The sequence below is a fragment of the Eucalyptus grandis genome, chromosome 7 (genome assembly GCF_016545825.1).
Source record: "Eucalyptus grandis isolate ANBG69807.140 chromosome 7, ASM1654582v1, whole genome shotgun sequence".
Taxonomy (NCBI): Eukaryota; Viridiplantae; Streptophyta; class Magnoliopsida; order Myrtales; family Myrtaceae; genus Eucalyptus; species Eucalyptus grandis.
The window spans coordinates 24,473,622-24,488,830 of NC_052618.1; the positions used below are offsets into that span (position 1 = coordinate 24,473,622).

General features: G+C 37.7%; 1 protein-coding gene across 1 annotated transcript; it reads right to left on the reverse strand.

Annotated features, from left to right (window-relative positions):
- Positions 1-3,389: 3,389 nt before the first annotated feature.
- LOC104455259 (disease resistance protein RUN1-like) lies at positions 3,390-9,394 on the reverse strand. Its single transcript, XM_039317640.1, has 5 exons — positions 9,290-9,394; positions 7,713-8,122; positions 4,596-5,207; positions 4,436-4,496; positions 3,390-3,638 (listed from the first exon to the last, which is right to left on the reverse strand). The coding sequence occupies exons 1-5, from the start codon at positions 9,392-9,394 to the stop codon at positions 3,390-3,392; spliced, it is 1,437 nt and encodes a 478-aa protein (XP_039173574.1).
- Between the last annotated feature and the right edge of the window lie 5,815 nt (positions 9,395-15,209).

Genomic DNA, 15,209 nt, shown 5'->3' on the forward strand with positions numbered 1-15,209 from the left:
ACGAGTAGAATTTATATCTTAAAAATTTAACTAGACAACAGAAGTAATCGAACTTTTCACCATCATAGGCTTGCCTCTTTCGTTCCCTAAGGCTCCCTTTATTTTGTGAAAAATAAATGATCTAAAAATTATTTTCCTAAAGATGCTCGTATCGGTGGAAATAATCAATTGACAAAAAATGTTTTTATTATCGGTAACAATTTATGTCTGAACATGATGAAAATATTTTTTGTTTGTTCTTTTTTTGTGAGTCATACAAATGATTATTTTTAGGAAACTATTTTCCAAATTATTTACTTTTTGCGAAATAAATGTAGTCTAAGAAGACTGAATTGTCAAAAAACGAAGGCTCAATATGAAGAAAGGATCTGGAATATACCATCGGTATACCTTAGACCTTTAATTTAAATCAAATGTATTATTCAATAGGTGATTTTTATTTTATATCATGGCACTAAGGGCCTGTCGATGACGTAATTAAGTGTTGAAAGTTGAAACACCAGAACTTAATAAGATTGTTTCGATAATCATTACTGACAATGATTTAAAAGATTCAATTAAGTAATAAGATCACTTCGTGGGGTTAAGTAAGGAAGGGGTTACCAATTAATTCATTTTGTCAAAAAAATTTATTGATGGCAAGTAGAATCCGATCATTTATATCGCTACAATATATGAATTACGATCACAATTCCATGTATGGTAAGAACATCATAATATTCATATATTATCAAACAACTTTTAATTTCTATTTTCAGCATTTAGATTTGTCAACACTTAAGATTTAGTGTCAAATTTTCAGCATTTATTTTTCAGTTATATCGAACGAGTCCTAAGAGAAGTATGTTCAGCATCACAGATTGTTCAAAATTAAAATTCATTTGTTCACTTAACCTGGAGCAAGAAGAGATTTAAAATGAATAATTTGAAAAATATATAGAGGCATGTCTGTTAGGCCTGTTTAGTTTTGCGGAAGATAAATGATTCAAAAAACATCTTCCTAAAAATATGTGTGTATTGCTCACAAAAATGTATGAAACAAAAAACATTTACATCCTTCACAAAAATATTTAGACATATATAATTATTGGTGATGAAAACATTTTCCATTAATTAATTATTTCAAGCAATACAAGTGATTTTTTTAGGAAAATATTTTCTATATTATTCATATCCTGCAAAATAAACAAAGTCTTATTCATACACAAACATCAAATGGTCAATTACATACACTCAATGCAGGCTAATTGCCCCGGTATGGAGTCTGACTTCGGCCGATGAAAAAACAAATCAAAATTCAGTTCTAATTTGACAAAAAAGTAATCAAATTACAGAGATACTTGTTCTCGGAAGTCAATTTTGAAAAGTGTAAAGGCCTGTTTGTTTGAATTTAAATAAAAGCAAACCCACCAAAATTTACATTTTTATTCAAATTTAGACTTGGAAAATTTAAATTATTATTTTTGAAAAAGTATAAAGACCGGTTTTGGACCTTTAAAGGCCTTTAGGCCAAAGTTAAGGCCTTTGGCAACAAAATTTTAAAGACCTTTGAGTAAAAGCTTGCATTTTCAAAGTCCCTTAGCCTAATGTACTACCCAGCAATGGCTTTGAGTATTTCAAGAATGGTAATAAATTATTTTCTTCCAACTTTAGCCCCACTAAACTTTAAAAATTCTAGTTTTACCCTCACCCATGCAAGATGACAACGAGGTCAGATCTGACCACTAGTGAGCTTGATTTTGCTCTAGTAGCCCTCGTGAGGGCTAGCTAAGGTTGTGCAACATCGACTCAAGGTCACTAGGGTGGCGCACCTAGGCCACCATTGATAATATCACTCGACCTTTTGCCTAGGGTCGTGTGAACTTAGGCGGCCCTCACCGAGGTCATATGTGACCTCAAGTAAGATCGCCAATGCTAGATATGGCTCACCAAGTATCTGGCCACCACCTAAAACCTTTGCCTGAACATCATCGATTTTTTAGCTTCACTTTTTTCTTTTCTTTTCAAATAACTAAAGTCCTTTACAATTGTAGTTTTTTTCCCAAATAATACTTCGACCAAATTTGTTTCCTAATATACTTTTCAATTACAATTGCCCAAACGCTACTTGAAAAAACCTTTAACCTAACATTCTTTACATTTCTCCAAAATCTCTCCCAAGCGCACCCTGAGAACCATAGTAAATTTGCTTGGCTAAATCATGTGATAATTTTTCTAGTTAATTGCTCAAATGGACATACATGCTAAATTTTTTAGTTATGCCCGTCATATAATCTTATACAGGTATTGACAGATTTTCACATTTCTTACTAGACAAATCTTGATATCTCTAGCATTGCTCATTTGACGTGGCTTTTGACGGGGGGGGGGGGTGTGTTTACTAATGGTGTTTGCTTGTTGGATGCAGATGCTCGGATCTGTTTCACCATCCTAAATTCTGGGAAAGATACTGAGGAACTCAAGAAAGTACTCCGGTAAGAACTTTCGGTGCCACATCAATCACCGGACGTAGGGTTTTCTCTTGGTCGAATTCGGATATTGATATTGTATAATCAACGACAGCTAAGTTTGTATAAAAAAAGCTTTAAATAGATCAGTGCATATATACTCGTACACGCAAATCTGTATATAAGTATCTCCGTCTTGAAAGTGAAACGGCCCCCAGAATTGTTGACAGAGCCACCGTTAATGATGATTGTCATAAGAACTTTTACTGTGTAGAACCTGCTTTCGAGACATGAAATCCATCCTGAAGTAATGGATCTGCAATTATTAGCCTGACTCCAATCAGTTTGAGGAAGTATGGAGATTACGTGGAAGCACTGCCTGCGGATAAAGTTATTTGGTTTGCGATCTTTTCCAAGTAATTGGAGGACGTCTTTTTTGCTATGCGTAGTAGCAAATGATCACCGGAATTTATTTTTTCTTAGCTCCTAATTAACCCATAATAAATTAATGGCAATTCTTCAGTTCAATATTAGGTGAATAATAAAATAAGAAAAACCAAGTTACAATTGGTTGAGCTTGGTAGGGCTTATGCTACGCAAGGAGAATCTTTTGTATCCGCTTAGCAATCCGTCAAACCCTCATAATTTCACTTTAGGAAGTTCACAACAATATGTAATTTATGTCATGCCTTGGCTATCTTTGGATTTGGCAGGATTTCATGTCGAACAGCGATGAAAGTATAAGGTTGAAAAGTATAATGGGAGAGAGAGAGGCATCCTTAATAAAGTAGATGTGCAGAGAGAGAGAGAGAGAGAAGTATCTTTAATAAAGTAGAATTCCAATTAGCTAAGATTGCATAGAATTATGGGGGTGGGGGCATAATCTATTTTGCTGGGACGTTAGTCCAACATCGCCCCCCTCGCATTCGTTGATCTCGTTCTTCAGGCTCTACGACACCAGAACTCCGAAATTTGCTTCACCAGAGTCTCGCAACGCGCCAACATATTATTGCTGTTCCGTGCGAAACGCCTCCACAACTTTCCTGATAAATGTCCGGCTGGTCCACACTGAGGGGCAAGATCAGCTATCATGAATAGCCTAAGCTTCTTCATCTTTTTGAACGAGTTTGCATTCGAGATCAAGTCTTCTATATCAACATTGTCTAGTTTAATGCCTTCAATGACAGTTCCCTGCTAGGGCAAGATAATAATTATTATACATATTTGAAGCACTTGAAAATAAGCAGATCTGTAAAATCTTCCAGAAAATAACTAGTCTTAACTTTAAGAATAATGTTGTAATTTGTTTTAAAACCGTGCTAGTCAAAAACCATTATAACTTTGACTCAAAAAAAAAAAAAAAAAAACATTATAACACAAGCAGTTTCTGTATGAAGATACATCAATCTCATGATGAAATAACAAATGAGAGGATTTTATGCTAGGTTATTCAACAATCTGTTCGATAATAAACACTGTTAGTTTAAGAAGAAAATTAGCAAAGCTCGAAGTAAAGAGCGTGAACCCTAATAGGCAAAAATAAAAATAAAATAGCGTCTCTTATTATGCAATCTAACCATATGTAAATGCGAGTCCACAGAAAGAAGATACACATGGGTGCTCAAATCGATTTTTGCTTTCAGGACATGCATAAGCTCTTACCGAATTTTGACTAATCACTTGTAGAGCAGCCTCATGATGCCATATTCGGCTTCGCTTGCTGGGGTTTTTAGGGCACTCCTGAATCACAATTCGTCTACCCATTTCTTGAAACAAATCATGCATCCATATTTTGTTATTTTCATCAATGTATATAAGCGACTTTTGAGCCAGAATATCAATCCCACTAGTGGCATAGACATTACATTGTTCTAGGGACTTGATGATTACTTCTTTGTCATATCCATTTAGAAAACAAGCGATATCAAGAAAAATCGTTCTCTCATTGGCCTCTAATCCATCGATAACAATCTTAGTATGTCATGAACCTTTCCCTGAGGGATTTCTTTCAATCGATCAAAAGCTCTTTGCCATTCTTTGACGCTTTTGCTGCTCAAGAAAGAGCCCATCATAGTCAGCACCAAAGGAAGGCCTTTAGAATAACTCATGAAGCAATTTGAGAGCATCCTATAGTCGATTTTCGGATACCTTTCTTGGAATGCATTCCGACTAAAAAGCTCGAGAGCTTGATCATCATTTAGTGCTCTTACCTCATAGATATCCCTGCATAGACCGATTAAGTTTTCTTCGTGTCGAGGGATCAAAATGACTCTACTCCCCAAGCCAAAGTTCATTGACTTGATCAGGTGGCTGAGTGGCTCCAACAACCCTTCAACATTATCAAACACCAAAAGAACCCTCTTGTTGTGAAGCTTACTCCTCATCAAATTTATTACTTCATGAAGATCATTGCCAAATTCAGAATCTCCATTGCCGAGAAGGCCACCAAGAAGTGTCTCTTGCATTTTGTGGAGGCCCTCTTGGCTCGATATATCCTTCACCTTTGCAAGAAAGCAACTTCGATCAAATTGATCTGCAATTCGATAGTACAGAGCTCTCACAAGTGTAGTCCTTCCTATTCCACTAGTGCCGGAAATCCCCACAATTCGGACCTCCTTAGCTTCTAATTGGAGTAAGGAGTACAATGCTTGCACTTGAGAATCTAACCCAACTGGATGGAACGCAAGCAGGTCTGGGTGTGAGCAGTTCAATCTTCTTGCGATTTTCTCCACAACGGATTGGATGAATTCAGCTTCAAGTCTGCAAATTGTCAACAACTAAAGGTGTGATTGGTTATTCGTGCTCATAAAGGTGAAGAAAATATCAACAAGGTTATATTTTCAATCTAGCGTATCGTCCACCTAATCTAAATTACTAAAAAGTACCCACAGAGAGAGAGAGAGAGAGACAGACAGACAGAGACAGAGAGAGCTGGGTGTGGGGGGAGGGCAATAAAAACATGGAAGAGAAAACAACTGGAAGCTGAACTTTCTTTCAAGCCCCAGCTAGGCACCACAGTCCAAACAATACAAAGACAGGCAATAAGTTCCTTTTCTTTTCGTTTTTGCATTTGACAGACGTATCATTCCATAGTGGAGAGTTTTGGTGGTGAAGGGAAGGGTTGCATTACTGCTAGGATTTACCCTGCATAGGCCGTTTAAGATGTCTGGACTTGCCCATTTTCATTTTCCTTAATATTAACGAAAAGCAAGCATGGGACTTCTGATAACCTCCTATAGAAAATGAAGCTCATATGCTTTGGAGTTCACCCACTTGTATTTTTTCAACAATGGGACTCAGAGTAAGTGAGGGAAATGATGCATGAAGGAAATTGGCAACGGCGAAAATCATTGTTCACTTGAGATTTCTTTATGCTAGAGGGAAGAAGTGAGGAGAATAAATTTTTTTGTTTAGTTATGAGATATAAAGTACGAAATGAGGGTTAAAACCGGAGAAAAGGGACATCCATCATTTCTTTTTCTTCTCCTTTAATGTTCAACAGAAGGTTATTTATCATGTTATTTAGCTGAACACTTCTAATTTGCTATGTATGGAGGAAACCGGCATATGCCAAAAAAAAAAAAAAAAAAAAATCAAGAGTAAACTCTGATACACGCTGAAAGAAAAAGTTTCTTTATAAAAGATAAACGGTGTCAAGGAGTGCAACTTTAACAATCACAATAACACAAAATGTCACTTCTTTTTTCCTGCAAGCTGTTAAATAAAAAATGCACGTAAGGATACTAGAAGTGTAAAAAATTTCGTAAGACATTCGCTTTAATGCCAAAAAATTTTACTGGCTCACTTAAATGCCTTCGGTGAAACATTTAAGCAAGAAAAATTGTGTGGCCTTTAAGATTAAAAGTTTTATTTGAAATGGCATTTAAATAAATAAAAATATGGTCTAGATGGACCGATAAAATGATGTTGCACAATCCACCGTGGCTGGGTTGTGCAGAACGATGTCATTCACTTTGAAGTTCTTTTATCATTATCTCAATTCGTACGGTGACTCCTTCTCATTGCTATCGCTCGCTAGCACGTTGTCTCTGTCACTCTCACTCAGTCAGGTTTGTCATCCTCTCTCACTCACTCAATTGGCTAACAAAATTAGGGCTCAAGCTTGGAGGGGAAATATTCATCTTCTTCTTCACTTTGTTGAAATGAATTTGAGCTGCTCGTCATGCTCCTGCTCCCTCCATTTGCAAAATTGAGTTGTTAATTCATTTTATGTTGTAGAATGAAGCTTAGAAATTGGAATGTAAGGCACAATTTTTGGATGATGGAAATCAAATGATGCAAAATGTATGGGATGAGATGACAAAATAACTTCAAAGTTGGAAATCTGCACTGGTTCATCGAGTTGTCCATCTGCATTGGAGGCAAATCGAATAGGGTTTCAATTTGGGGTTGTGGTTGACTTAGGGTTTTCAATATGGGGATTTCCTTGTAAGTTGTGATTTAGAGTTTATATTTTAGGCCAAAACATGTGGAAGACATTGCTTAGGGCTATGTATGCTAACTGGGCACGTTGGCAAGCCACATTGGATGATGTAATTAATAAAAAATGGCTACGTTATATTTTTGACTACCCAAATCGGAATTGATACTTAAATGATTGGTTTTTTTTTTAATTAAAAAAAGTGACACTTAGTGATTCGGAAGAAATTTTCAACACAAAAGTGAGTGTCATATGAAACTTTTGACACTTCTAGGTGCGTTTGGTAACATTTCTCTTCCCATGAATAATTTATGTTCAGAAATAGTTCTTTTCCATTTTCTTCCTAGGAACAAAGAAGCAATTTTTTTTTTTTACTTTTTGCTTTTGTTCCAAATCAATTCCCTTGTCATATTTTCTATTTTGGAGAGTAGAAAAATTAACTGACGTTACCAAATGGATTATGTTCTTTTTTTTTTGTTTTGGAGAACCAAAGAACAGAAAAGAAAAAGAAAAGAAAAGAGAATGGTTACCAGATAGCTCCTTGGTACCCTTATACCATAAAAAAATGTAGATTAAAAGATACTTCAATGTCTATGTTAAATCTCTTTGATGAGCCAAACAATGGAGTCGGAGTCTTGGTCTTGGAAAGTTCAATTCCTAGTAAAAGGGTGATAAACATTGATAAACATTTCCAATTATTCCACTGCCCATAGACCAAATGATTGCCCTTTAAGATTAAGATTTGTTGTTTCCTGGACAAAATAAGCAACTTCCTTTAGGAAATTTCCCAAGCAAACACTAAAAAAATGGGAGAGAGTTCGTACCTGTTTCCGAGAGACCAACCGGTGAGATTGCCGGCTTTTCGGAGGGCATCCCTCCACCTCCGGACCTTGTCGGCATGCTCTAGCCCAAAACTCTTCTCACTTTGGCCAATCCGCTTGAATCGTCCGGACTGGTTGCGCATCTCTCTAGGGTCGACGTCCCCAAAAATGAGGAACACGAGCTGGCCTTTCTTTTCCTTGCACTCAAGGATCTTATCCAGCTCCTCCAGGCACCATGGTGAGGAGGCGTAAGTCTGAGAGATGACGACGATGGCGCTCCTCGACTGCTCGATTGCTTTATTGATTGCCGGTCCGATCTCTAGTCCTCTTTCCAAACTGAGGTCGACAAAGGCCCTTATCTTGTTCCGCTCAAGAGCGACGAGAAGATGGCTCACAAAGTTGCATGTGTCGGCCTGTTTATAACTGATGAAGGTATCGTGACTGCACCGAGGGATGGAGGAGGGGGGCAAGAAGAGTTGTGATCTGGCTTTGGGGGTATGTTTGAGAGAAGAGAATTGGAGCAGAAAGAAAGAGATGGGAGGCTTTTGCAGTAAGAATTGCGATGCTCTCTTGTTAAGGAGGCTTGGATACAATGTAGGGGGAGAAAATGGAGGGAAAAGGCTCTTGAGATGGCCAAGTTGGATCATCATCTTACTAGAATTTGCCATTCAAACACCAGCAAAATCAAAGTAAAGAAAGAGCTGTACTGAGTTCATTCACGATGCAAGCTACCTTGACTTATTTATAATAGATATTTAAATTGTGAGCGCCCGCTCACGCAAGCACGCAGACATCATTTCGTTCCTTTTTGTCCGGTTTCTCTGACCCATTGCTTTTTTGTGTAAGGAAATAGACTAAGTACAAGCAAGTTGAGATGGCGACATTTTTTTTTTTTCCTTTTCCAAGAAAATTCTAAAAGAAGAAAATTTAAGGATATCCAAACGGTCAGAAGCATCATAAATCTATCCCCCTATCTGGACAATTTGCTCAACAGCTACTTTTTCGGAGCCCCATCCTTCACTTTTTGCCAGGTCCTGTGTTGCATTTGTCCCAAGGTGACACCCCCTCCACTCCCACTACAAATTGCAAGACAAACGTCTATCGTGATGGTTATGACTCGGATCTTGGCCTATTAGCGGGTGGTTTACATAACCACGGAGAGAGTGACTTGAAATCATTATCAAGATAAATGTATTATTTAATATTTAAATGCTTTAGTATTTCTCCTCACACATAGGTTGGACTATTTGACTAAACCTACAATATGGAAATATGTAACTGAGACACAGAAAAAGTTTTGTAAAGTTTTGAACTCAATACCTCTTGCACTAATGGGATTCTCTAGGTTGAACTTTTAGAAGTTTCAAAAAATCTCACTTGTAGGTGGTAGGAGACCACACACACACACACAATGAGCATATGTAACCCTTGTCAAGCGATGGTTGATTATGAGTGGCACATGAAATTTGACTAATAGAATGAACATACACGTGAAAGGGGCAAACAAAATTTGGGTTTGCTTCCATGATAAAAATAATTGGGGTAGAGGCCTGAGGCAAGGAGATCCGATGTCCCCATACCTCTTCACCTTGGTGATGGAAGTATTCTCCGGTATATTGATGTCTCGCACCTCCAATCCGGACTTCAAATTCTTTTGGAGGTGCAAGCCAATTCAGCTTTCCCATTTGTTTTTTGCTGATGACGTGTTCTTGTTCGCAAGCGGGACAGGCGTTCGGTAGTTATGCTGAAAAAAGGGCTTGATTTGTTCTCCGCTTGGAGCGGCTTACTCCCTAACAAGCACAAAAGTGAAATCTTCTTGGCTGGTGGCGACTCTTCTATGAGGAACAAAATCCTTTGGGCATTTGGTTTCTAGGAGGGGAAATTACCGGTCCGTTACCTTGGTGTTCCCATCATTTCTTCCAGATTGAATAGAGTGGACTGCATTGCACTGACGGATCACATTACTGCCAGAATCCAATCTTGGACGCATAGATTTTTATCTTTCGCAGGTAGATTGCAGCTCATAAGATCTGTCCTTCACTCCATCCAAGCCTTTTGGACGAGTGTCTTCACTCTTCCATCTTCGGTCTGGAGGATGTTGAGCGGATAATGAGACAATTCTGTGGAAAGGAACATCTCTCGGTCGAGGAGGCGCCAAGGTGGCTTGGGAAGATGTTTGTTGCCCGAAAGCTGAAGGGGGCCTAGGCATCCGGAATATTAAGCGAGGTAATAGGGCTTCCATGGTCAAATACATATGGATTCTGTTTTCTGATAAACAATCCTTATGGTGCCGTTGGATTCATTCCATTTTTCTGAAGAAGAAGAATTTCTGGATTGCCGACAGGCCAAGGACTTGCTCTTGGATGTGGAAGAAGTTTTTTGCAGCTCAGACCCTACTTCCGCTCATCGTTCAGGTGGGTCGTTGGCAATGGGTATTCTATCTCACTATGGCATGACTATTGGTTACCGTGTGGCCCTCTGGACGGTTTTGTTCCCTCATCGTTTAGGGATTCTATAGGCCTTCCAGACTTTGCAGTAGTTGCTGATCTTTATACTCGGATTGGTGCAGCACTTAGGTCTCTTCTGGATAGTTGGTCAATTGCTTTGCCGTTATTATCATCTGTGCAGGACAAATTCATTTGGAGCTGTGACTCCTCGGGTGTATACTCAGTTGCCTCGGCTTGGGAATCCATCAAGACTAAGAGGAATCCGGTCCAATGGGCCTCTCTAGTTTGGGATAATGCCCTTGCGCCTCGTTATCAGTTTATTTTGTGGCTTATAACTAAATGCCGCCTCCCCACTCAGTCGATGCTCCTATCTTATGGCAGAATTGATTATTGTGTTTGCGCCTTCTGCAGTGAAGACCCGGACTCTGTTGATCATCTCTTCTTTGGGTGTCACACCTTGGCTTCTCTGGCCTTCTTTTGGGCCGCCAGTGCAACATCCCTGGAAGAACGGGAACACGGAAGGAGCTGCTTACAGGCTACGAAGTTTTTAGTGGTAAGGACTTCTATCACATGATGGTTCGGTTCTCCTTTGGGGCCTTATGTCATCTGATCTGGAAGATGAGGAATGCTGCCATCTTCCGGGGTGAGGCGATAGCTATCCCTACCCTTAAAAATCATCTTATTAAGGCGGTCAGAGACAAAGCTATCTCCTTCTCCAAGGTCCCGCCTTCTCCGAGGAATCAAAGGCTCCAAAGATGTTGGGGATTCGATCCGGTGGTATTCTCTACTCACCGATCGTCCAACCGCTCGCTTTGCCTTGCGTTCTCCGCTCTTGCCTTCTTGCTGAATTCGGAGGGTCGCCGTTGTTGTATGGTGTCCCGCCGGTTTGCTGGTTGTTTTGTTTTCTTGTTTCTTCTTGTTCTCTTTTACATCGGTTCCCCTTCACTCTTCGTTTTAGAGTGTAGGTTATGGTTCCGTTCTTTTGTATTTGGCCTTTCTCTTTCTATCTAATTACCTTTTACCAAAAAAAAAAATAAAAAATAATTGGGAACAGGGAATTGTGTGATTTTGTATATATAATAATGAAGAATACATGAGCTTATTTATACATTTTACAAAATAATGATCAAAGTAACATATGATTACAATAGCAATTATAATTACTTAGAATCAATCAAGAATGTGCATAATTAATGTAAGTTAATGTATAATATTAAGAGATATGGAAATCAAGGAGATATACATAATTTCTAAATATGGTCCAAAGTGAATCCTATCATGACAGTGCTCATTTAGCTCAGAATATGTACAATACTTTGTTAGGTATTATGTTGTCATTTAAATATTGTGCGCGCATTAAACTGTAGATCTGTTCTTTATAGTTTACTACATTTACGCTAAAGTACAATTATAGTAGCTCTTAGGTGAAGTCTTGTGATGGTTAAAAATTGTCCAGCACATCTGACTTCTATGTGATTTCTACCAAATATTATGCAAGGAAAGCTTTTAATCTCCGACCTGAATGCTCATCATCTGTAAATATCGTGCGATGTGCATTCGTTTTTTTTTTCTTAACAAAAAATTAATCAGGTCATCGACATAAGCAAGCATGTGGTTAGGGGTTGTCCTCGGCGGATTCCCTATTTTCCTTGATTTCCAAATGTCACTGACCGTCCTCTCTCTCCTCTCTCTTCCCTGCGAACCACACCAGACGCAAAAGATCCAATCCTAGCAAATTAGCACACGTGTACCTCACAACTTTACACGTAAGGGATCCAATCCTCGCTGCTCTATGTGGCGGGTGGGAACCGTCGCGCTTGTCGCTTCCTTTTAATAGAAGCATTCAAGTACTAAAGCAGAAAAAGAAAAAAAAAAAAAAAGAGTACTAAAGCAACCTTCAACAAATGCAGCCTTTTTTTTTTATTAATAAAAAGAATCACTAAAAACTTCAAACTATGCTGATGACGTATTTATTCACAACTTTTGTTGTAATATTAACAACGCCAAACCGTACATGACACATATATTTTAAAATTTTTCTTGTGAAATAAAAAATCACAAACTTATACATATATAACACATTTACTATTCTATCAAGGTTCCATTAGATGATCTTTTAACAAAAATGTCATTTTATTTCATTCAAGTCACATGGGCTTTATCATGTCAACACTATTTGCTTTCTAGAGTTCAAGTAGGTAAAATTTTAATGATGTTCATTGATGGAACCTTCATAGAGAAGGGTAAATGCGTCATACAAGTATAAGTTTTGAATTTTTAATATCACAAAAAATTAAAGGTAAATATTTCACAGTAAACCATTGGAGTTTGTCCTAATAGTCACCATTCTAACTTGAAAAGTGAAATGTGGGAGGTTCGAATCCTCATATTCTCTAAGAGGATGGGGATGATTCGAGTTTCAAGTATGAGTTTTACTTTCACGCCTTACAAGGTAGCAAGGCAAAAGTCTAAGAATGAGAGTTAGAGTTTAAGTATAATAAGATCGACCAAAAAAAAAAAATTGTGTCACGGTTATATAGTTTGAGGGTTTTTGATTATTTTTACACTTTTTTTTTTTATAAATGAGTTTAGAAAGTTTAAAAAAGATAATATTCTTTATGATATTAGTTATTGCCCCCAATTTATCATATAATAATGAAAGTCCACTTTTCAACAGTAAAAGCGCCATATTAATTAAAAAAATTATTTTTTTGCAAATAAAAGTATGTGATTAATTTTTCCAATAAGTAAAATTCAGATGAAATTTTCCTAAATTCTCATATTAAAAAATATTTAATTATATTGTGATATTTTACACGTGTAGGAAGATAGGCCATGCACAACAATTGTGAGATATAGGAAAATGCATTTGGTAAAACATTTAAAAAAAAAACAATTAGTTTTCCTTTGTTTGATATTATATGATCGAAAATGTTTTCTGATGTTTGGATATAATTAGAAAATGATTTCAATTTCACAACTTTATTTCAAGAAAAAGTTTGAATTTTTAATTTTATTTTTAATTTAAAAAATCAAAATTTAATGATTTTTATTTTTCTCCAAAAATCGAATTTCTAATTATTTTAAATTTTGTTCTCTCTTTCTCTTTCTTTTTTCTTTTTCTTTTCTTTCCTTTTCTTTTTTCTCTCTTCCTTCGCTACTACTAGTTGATGATGGCCATAGGCAAGCTTTGCCTCTCCGAGATCAAGCGAGCTGCAAGCTCATCGGCCTCAGTGGAGCTCGAGGTCATAAGGATTGGCGGAGTTGTGAGCTCGTCAGCCTCAACAGAGTCGAATTCGCCTAAATATAGCAACGCCAAGCTCACCAACTTGCTTGGATCCGGCGAGCCACAATGGCTTTGACGAGCTCAAGCTAGCACACTTGAGCTCGCCTGGATCAATTGAGCTGCAAGTCGCCAACCTTGACTGAGCTTAGGCTCACCTGGATCTCATGAGCCATGAGCTCATCGGCCTTGATAGAGCTTGGGTTGGCGAGCTTGAGCTCGCTTGGATTGGCTAACCGCCAAGCTCGCTAGCCTATGTCTTGGCCTCTCATTGGGCTGCCAACAATTACCAATCAAAGGAAGGAAGGGAAGAAGGAGAAATGAAAAGAAAGAAAAGAGAAAGAAGAAAATTAAAAGAAAAGAAAAGAAATAATAGTAAATAATTTTAAAAAAATAAAAATTGATCTTTTCAGAAAATTTATTTTATAAGAATAAAATTTTTATAAATCAAGTACCCAACAACTAAGGAAACATTTTGGAAAAAAATTTTCCGGTTCTTTTAAAAAGGAGATCTTTTTTAGAATTTTAGTTTTTGGTAGGAAATGTTTTTTTCATTAACTAGGAAACCATTTTCCGTTAGCCCATTCTCCAAAGTGAACCAAACACCAATAAATGAGGAAAATGTTTTCCGGAAAATATTTTCCACAAAACAAATGCACTTGTTTCTTTTTTTCCAAGAAAATTTTGAGAGATGAATATCTTAGATTATCAATATAGTCACAAATATCATAAATATATATAATAATATTGAAAGTAATAAAATTTACTCCATACGAATAAGAAGATATTTATGCTAACAAATTTACGTATGTATGACTATATCAGGCAGGACAAGTTGTACAGTAGAAAAAAAAATATGCAGACATCTCCACACAATAATAAATCAGAAAAGTTGACTTTGTCGCTTGTAACTAGACTGACATTTGTGCGAAACAATGTATTTTGTTATAGAAAATATCTAGATAATTGCTGACATAAATCAATACCACTACCACATGAAGAGCAAATTCTCTTCGGCATAACTTTTTAAGAGAAATCTCATGGAAAATAAAAAAATTACTAAAAAATAGTGGGATAAAGGCTGTCATGTCCCGAACCTCGAGCACGCGCGCATCCCTCAGTGGTCGACTAAATTATGATGTTCCTAGGACGTGTCGCTGACCCAATCGAATTACGCACATGCGGAAGGGAATCAACAATCTCCAGACATCAATCAAACATGAGATAGAAAAAGCAGGACAATCAATTCAAACAAACCACACTTTATAAACATACTAGGTCAGTCCTACAAAGTTATATACATGAGGTCAAGATCCAAAAAGGGACTACCAAGCTAATCCTACCCCGGACCCTCCTACTTGGGATCCAGGTCCACTACAACACCGTTAGGAATGTTGATGTCTAGTGGGTTAGCTACCTCCTATACTATGGGCTTTTGTTCATCCTCGGGCAATTGATGAGCCGCGATATCAACTATGATATTGGCATCATGCACGGGGTCGAGAACCACCTCACCCTCACCCTCGACGGCGAGTCCATCGAAATCATCCACGGGACCCTCCTGAGCTTCGTCAGGCCCGCAACGAAACTCCGCTTTGAACCTATGAGGTACCAACTGAGGTTGGCCCTCATTGACCCAGATCGTGGTCACGACGAGCTCATGAGTCTAGGGATTCCTGGGGACAAGGAAGACGGTACACTGCTCCTCGACCTCTCGTGGCCACCCAAAATGAACTGGGCACACCTCCATCTTAGGACATGTAAAATTTT

What these genes read in the sequence shown, in the direction of transcription:
- LOC104455259 (XM_039317640.1), bottom strand. Translation starts at nt 9,394, where the DNA reads ATGGGAAAGCTGAATTGGCTTGCACCTCCAAAAGAATTTGAAGTCCGG. An exon ending in TCCATCACCAAGGTGAAGAG is followed by an intron (nt 8,123 to 9,289) that starts GTATGGGGACAT and finishes AGTTATAAACAG; the next exon opens with GCCGACACATGCAACTTTGT. An exon ending in GGTTGGTCTCTCGGAAACAG is followed by an intron (nt 5,208 to 7,712) that starts GTACGAACTCTC and finishes GACAATTTGCAG; the next exon opens with ACTTGAAGCTGAATTCATCC.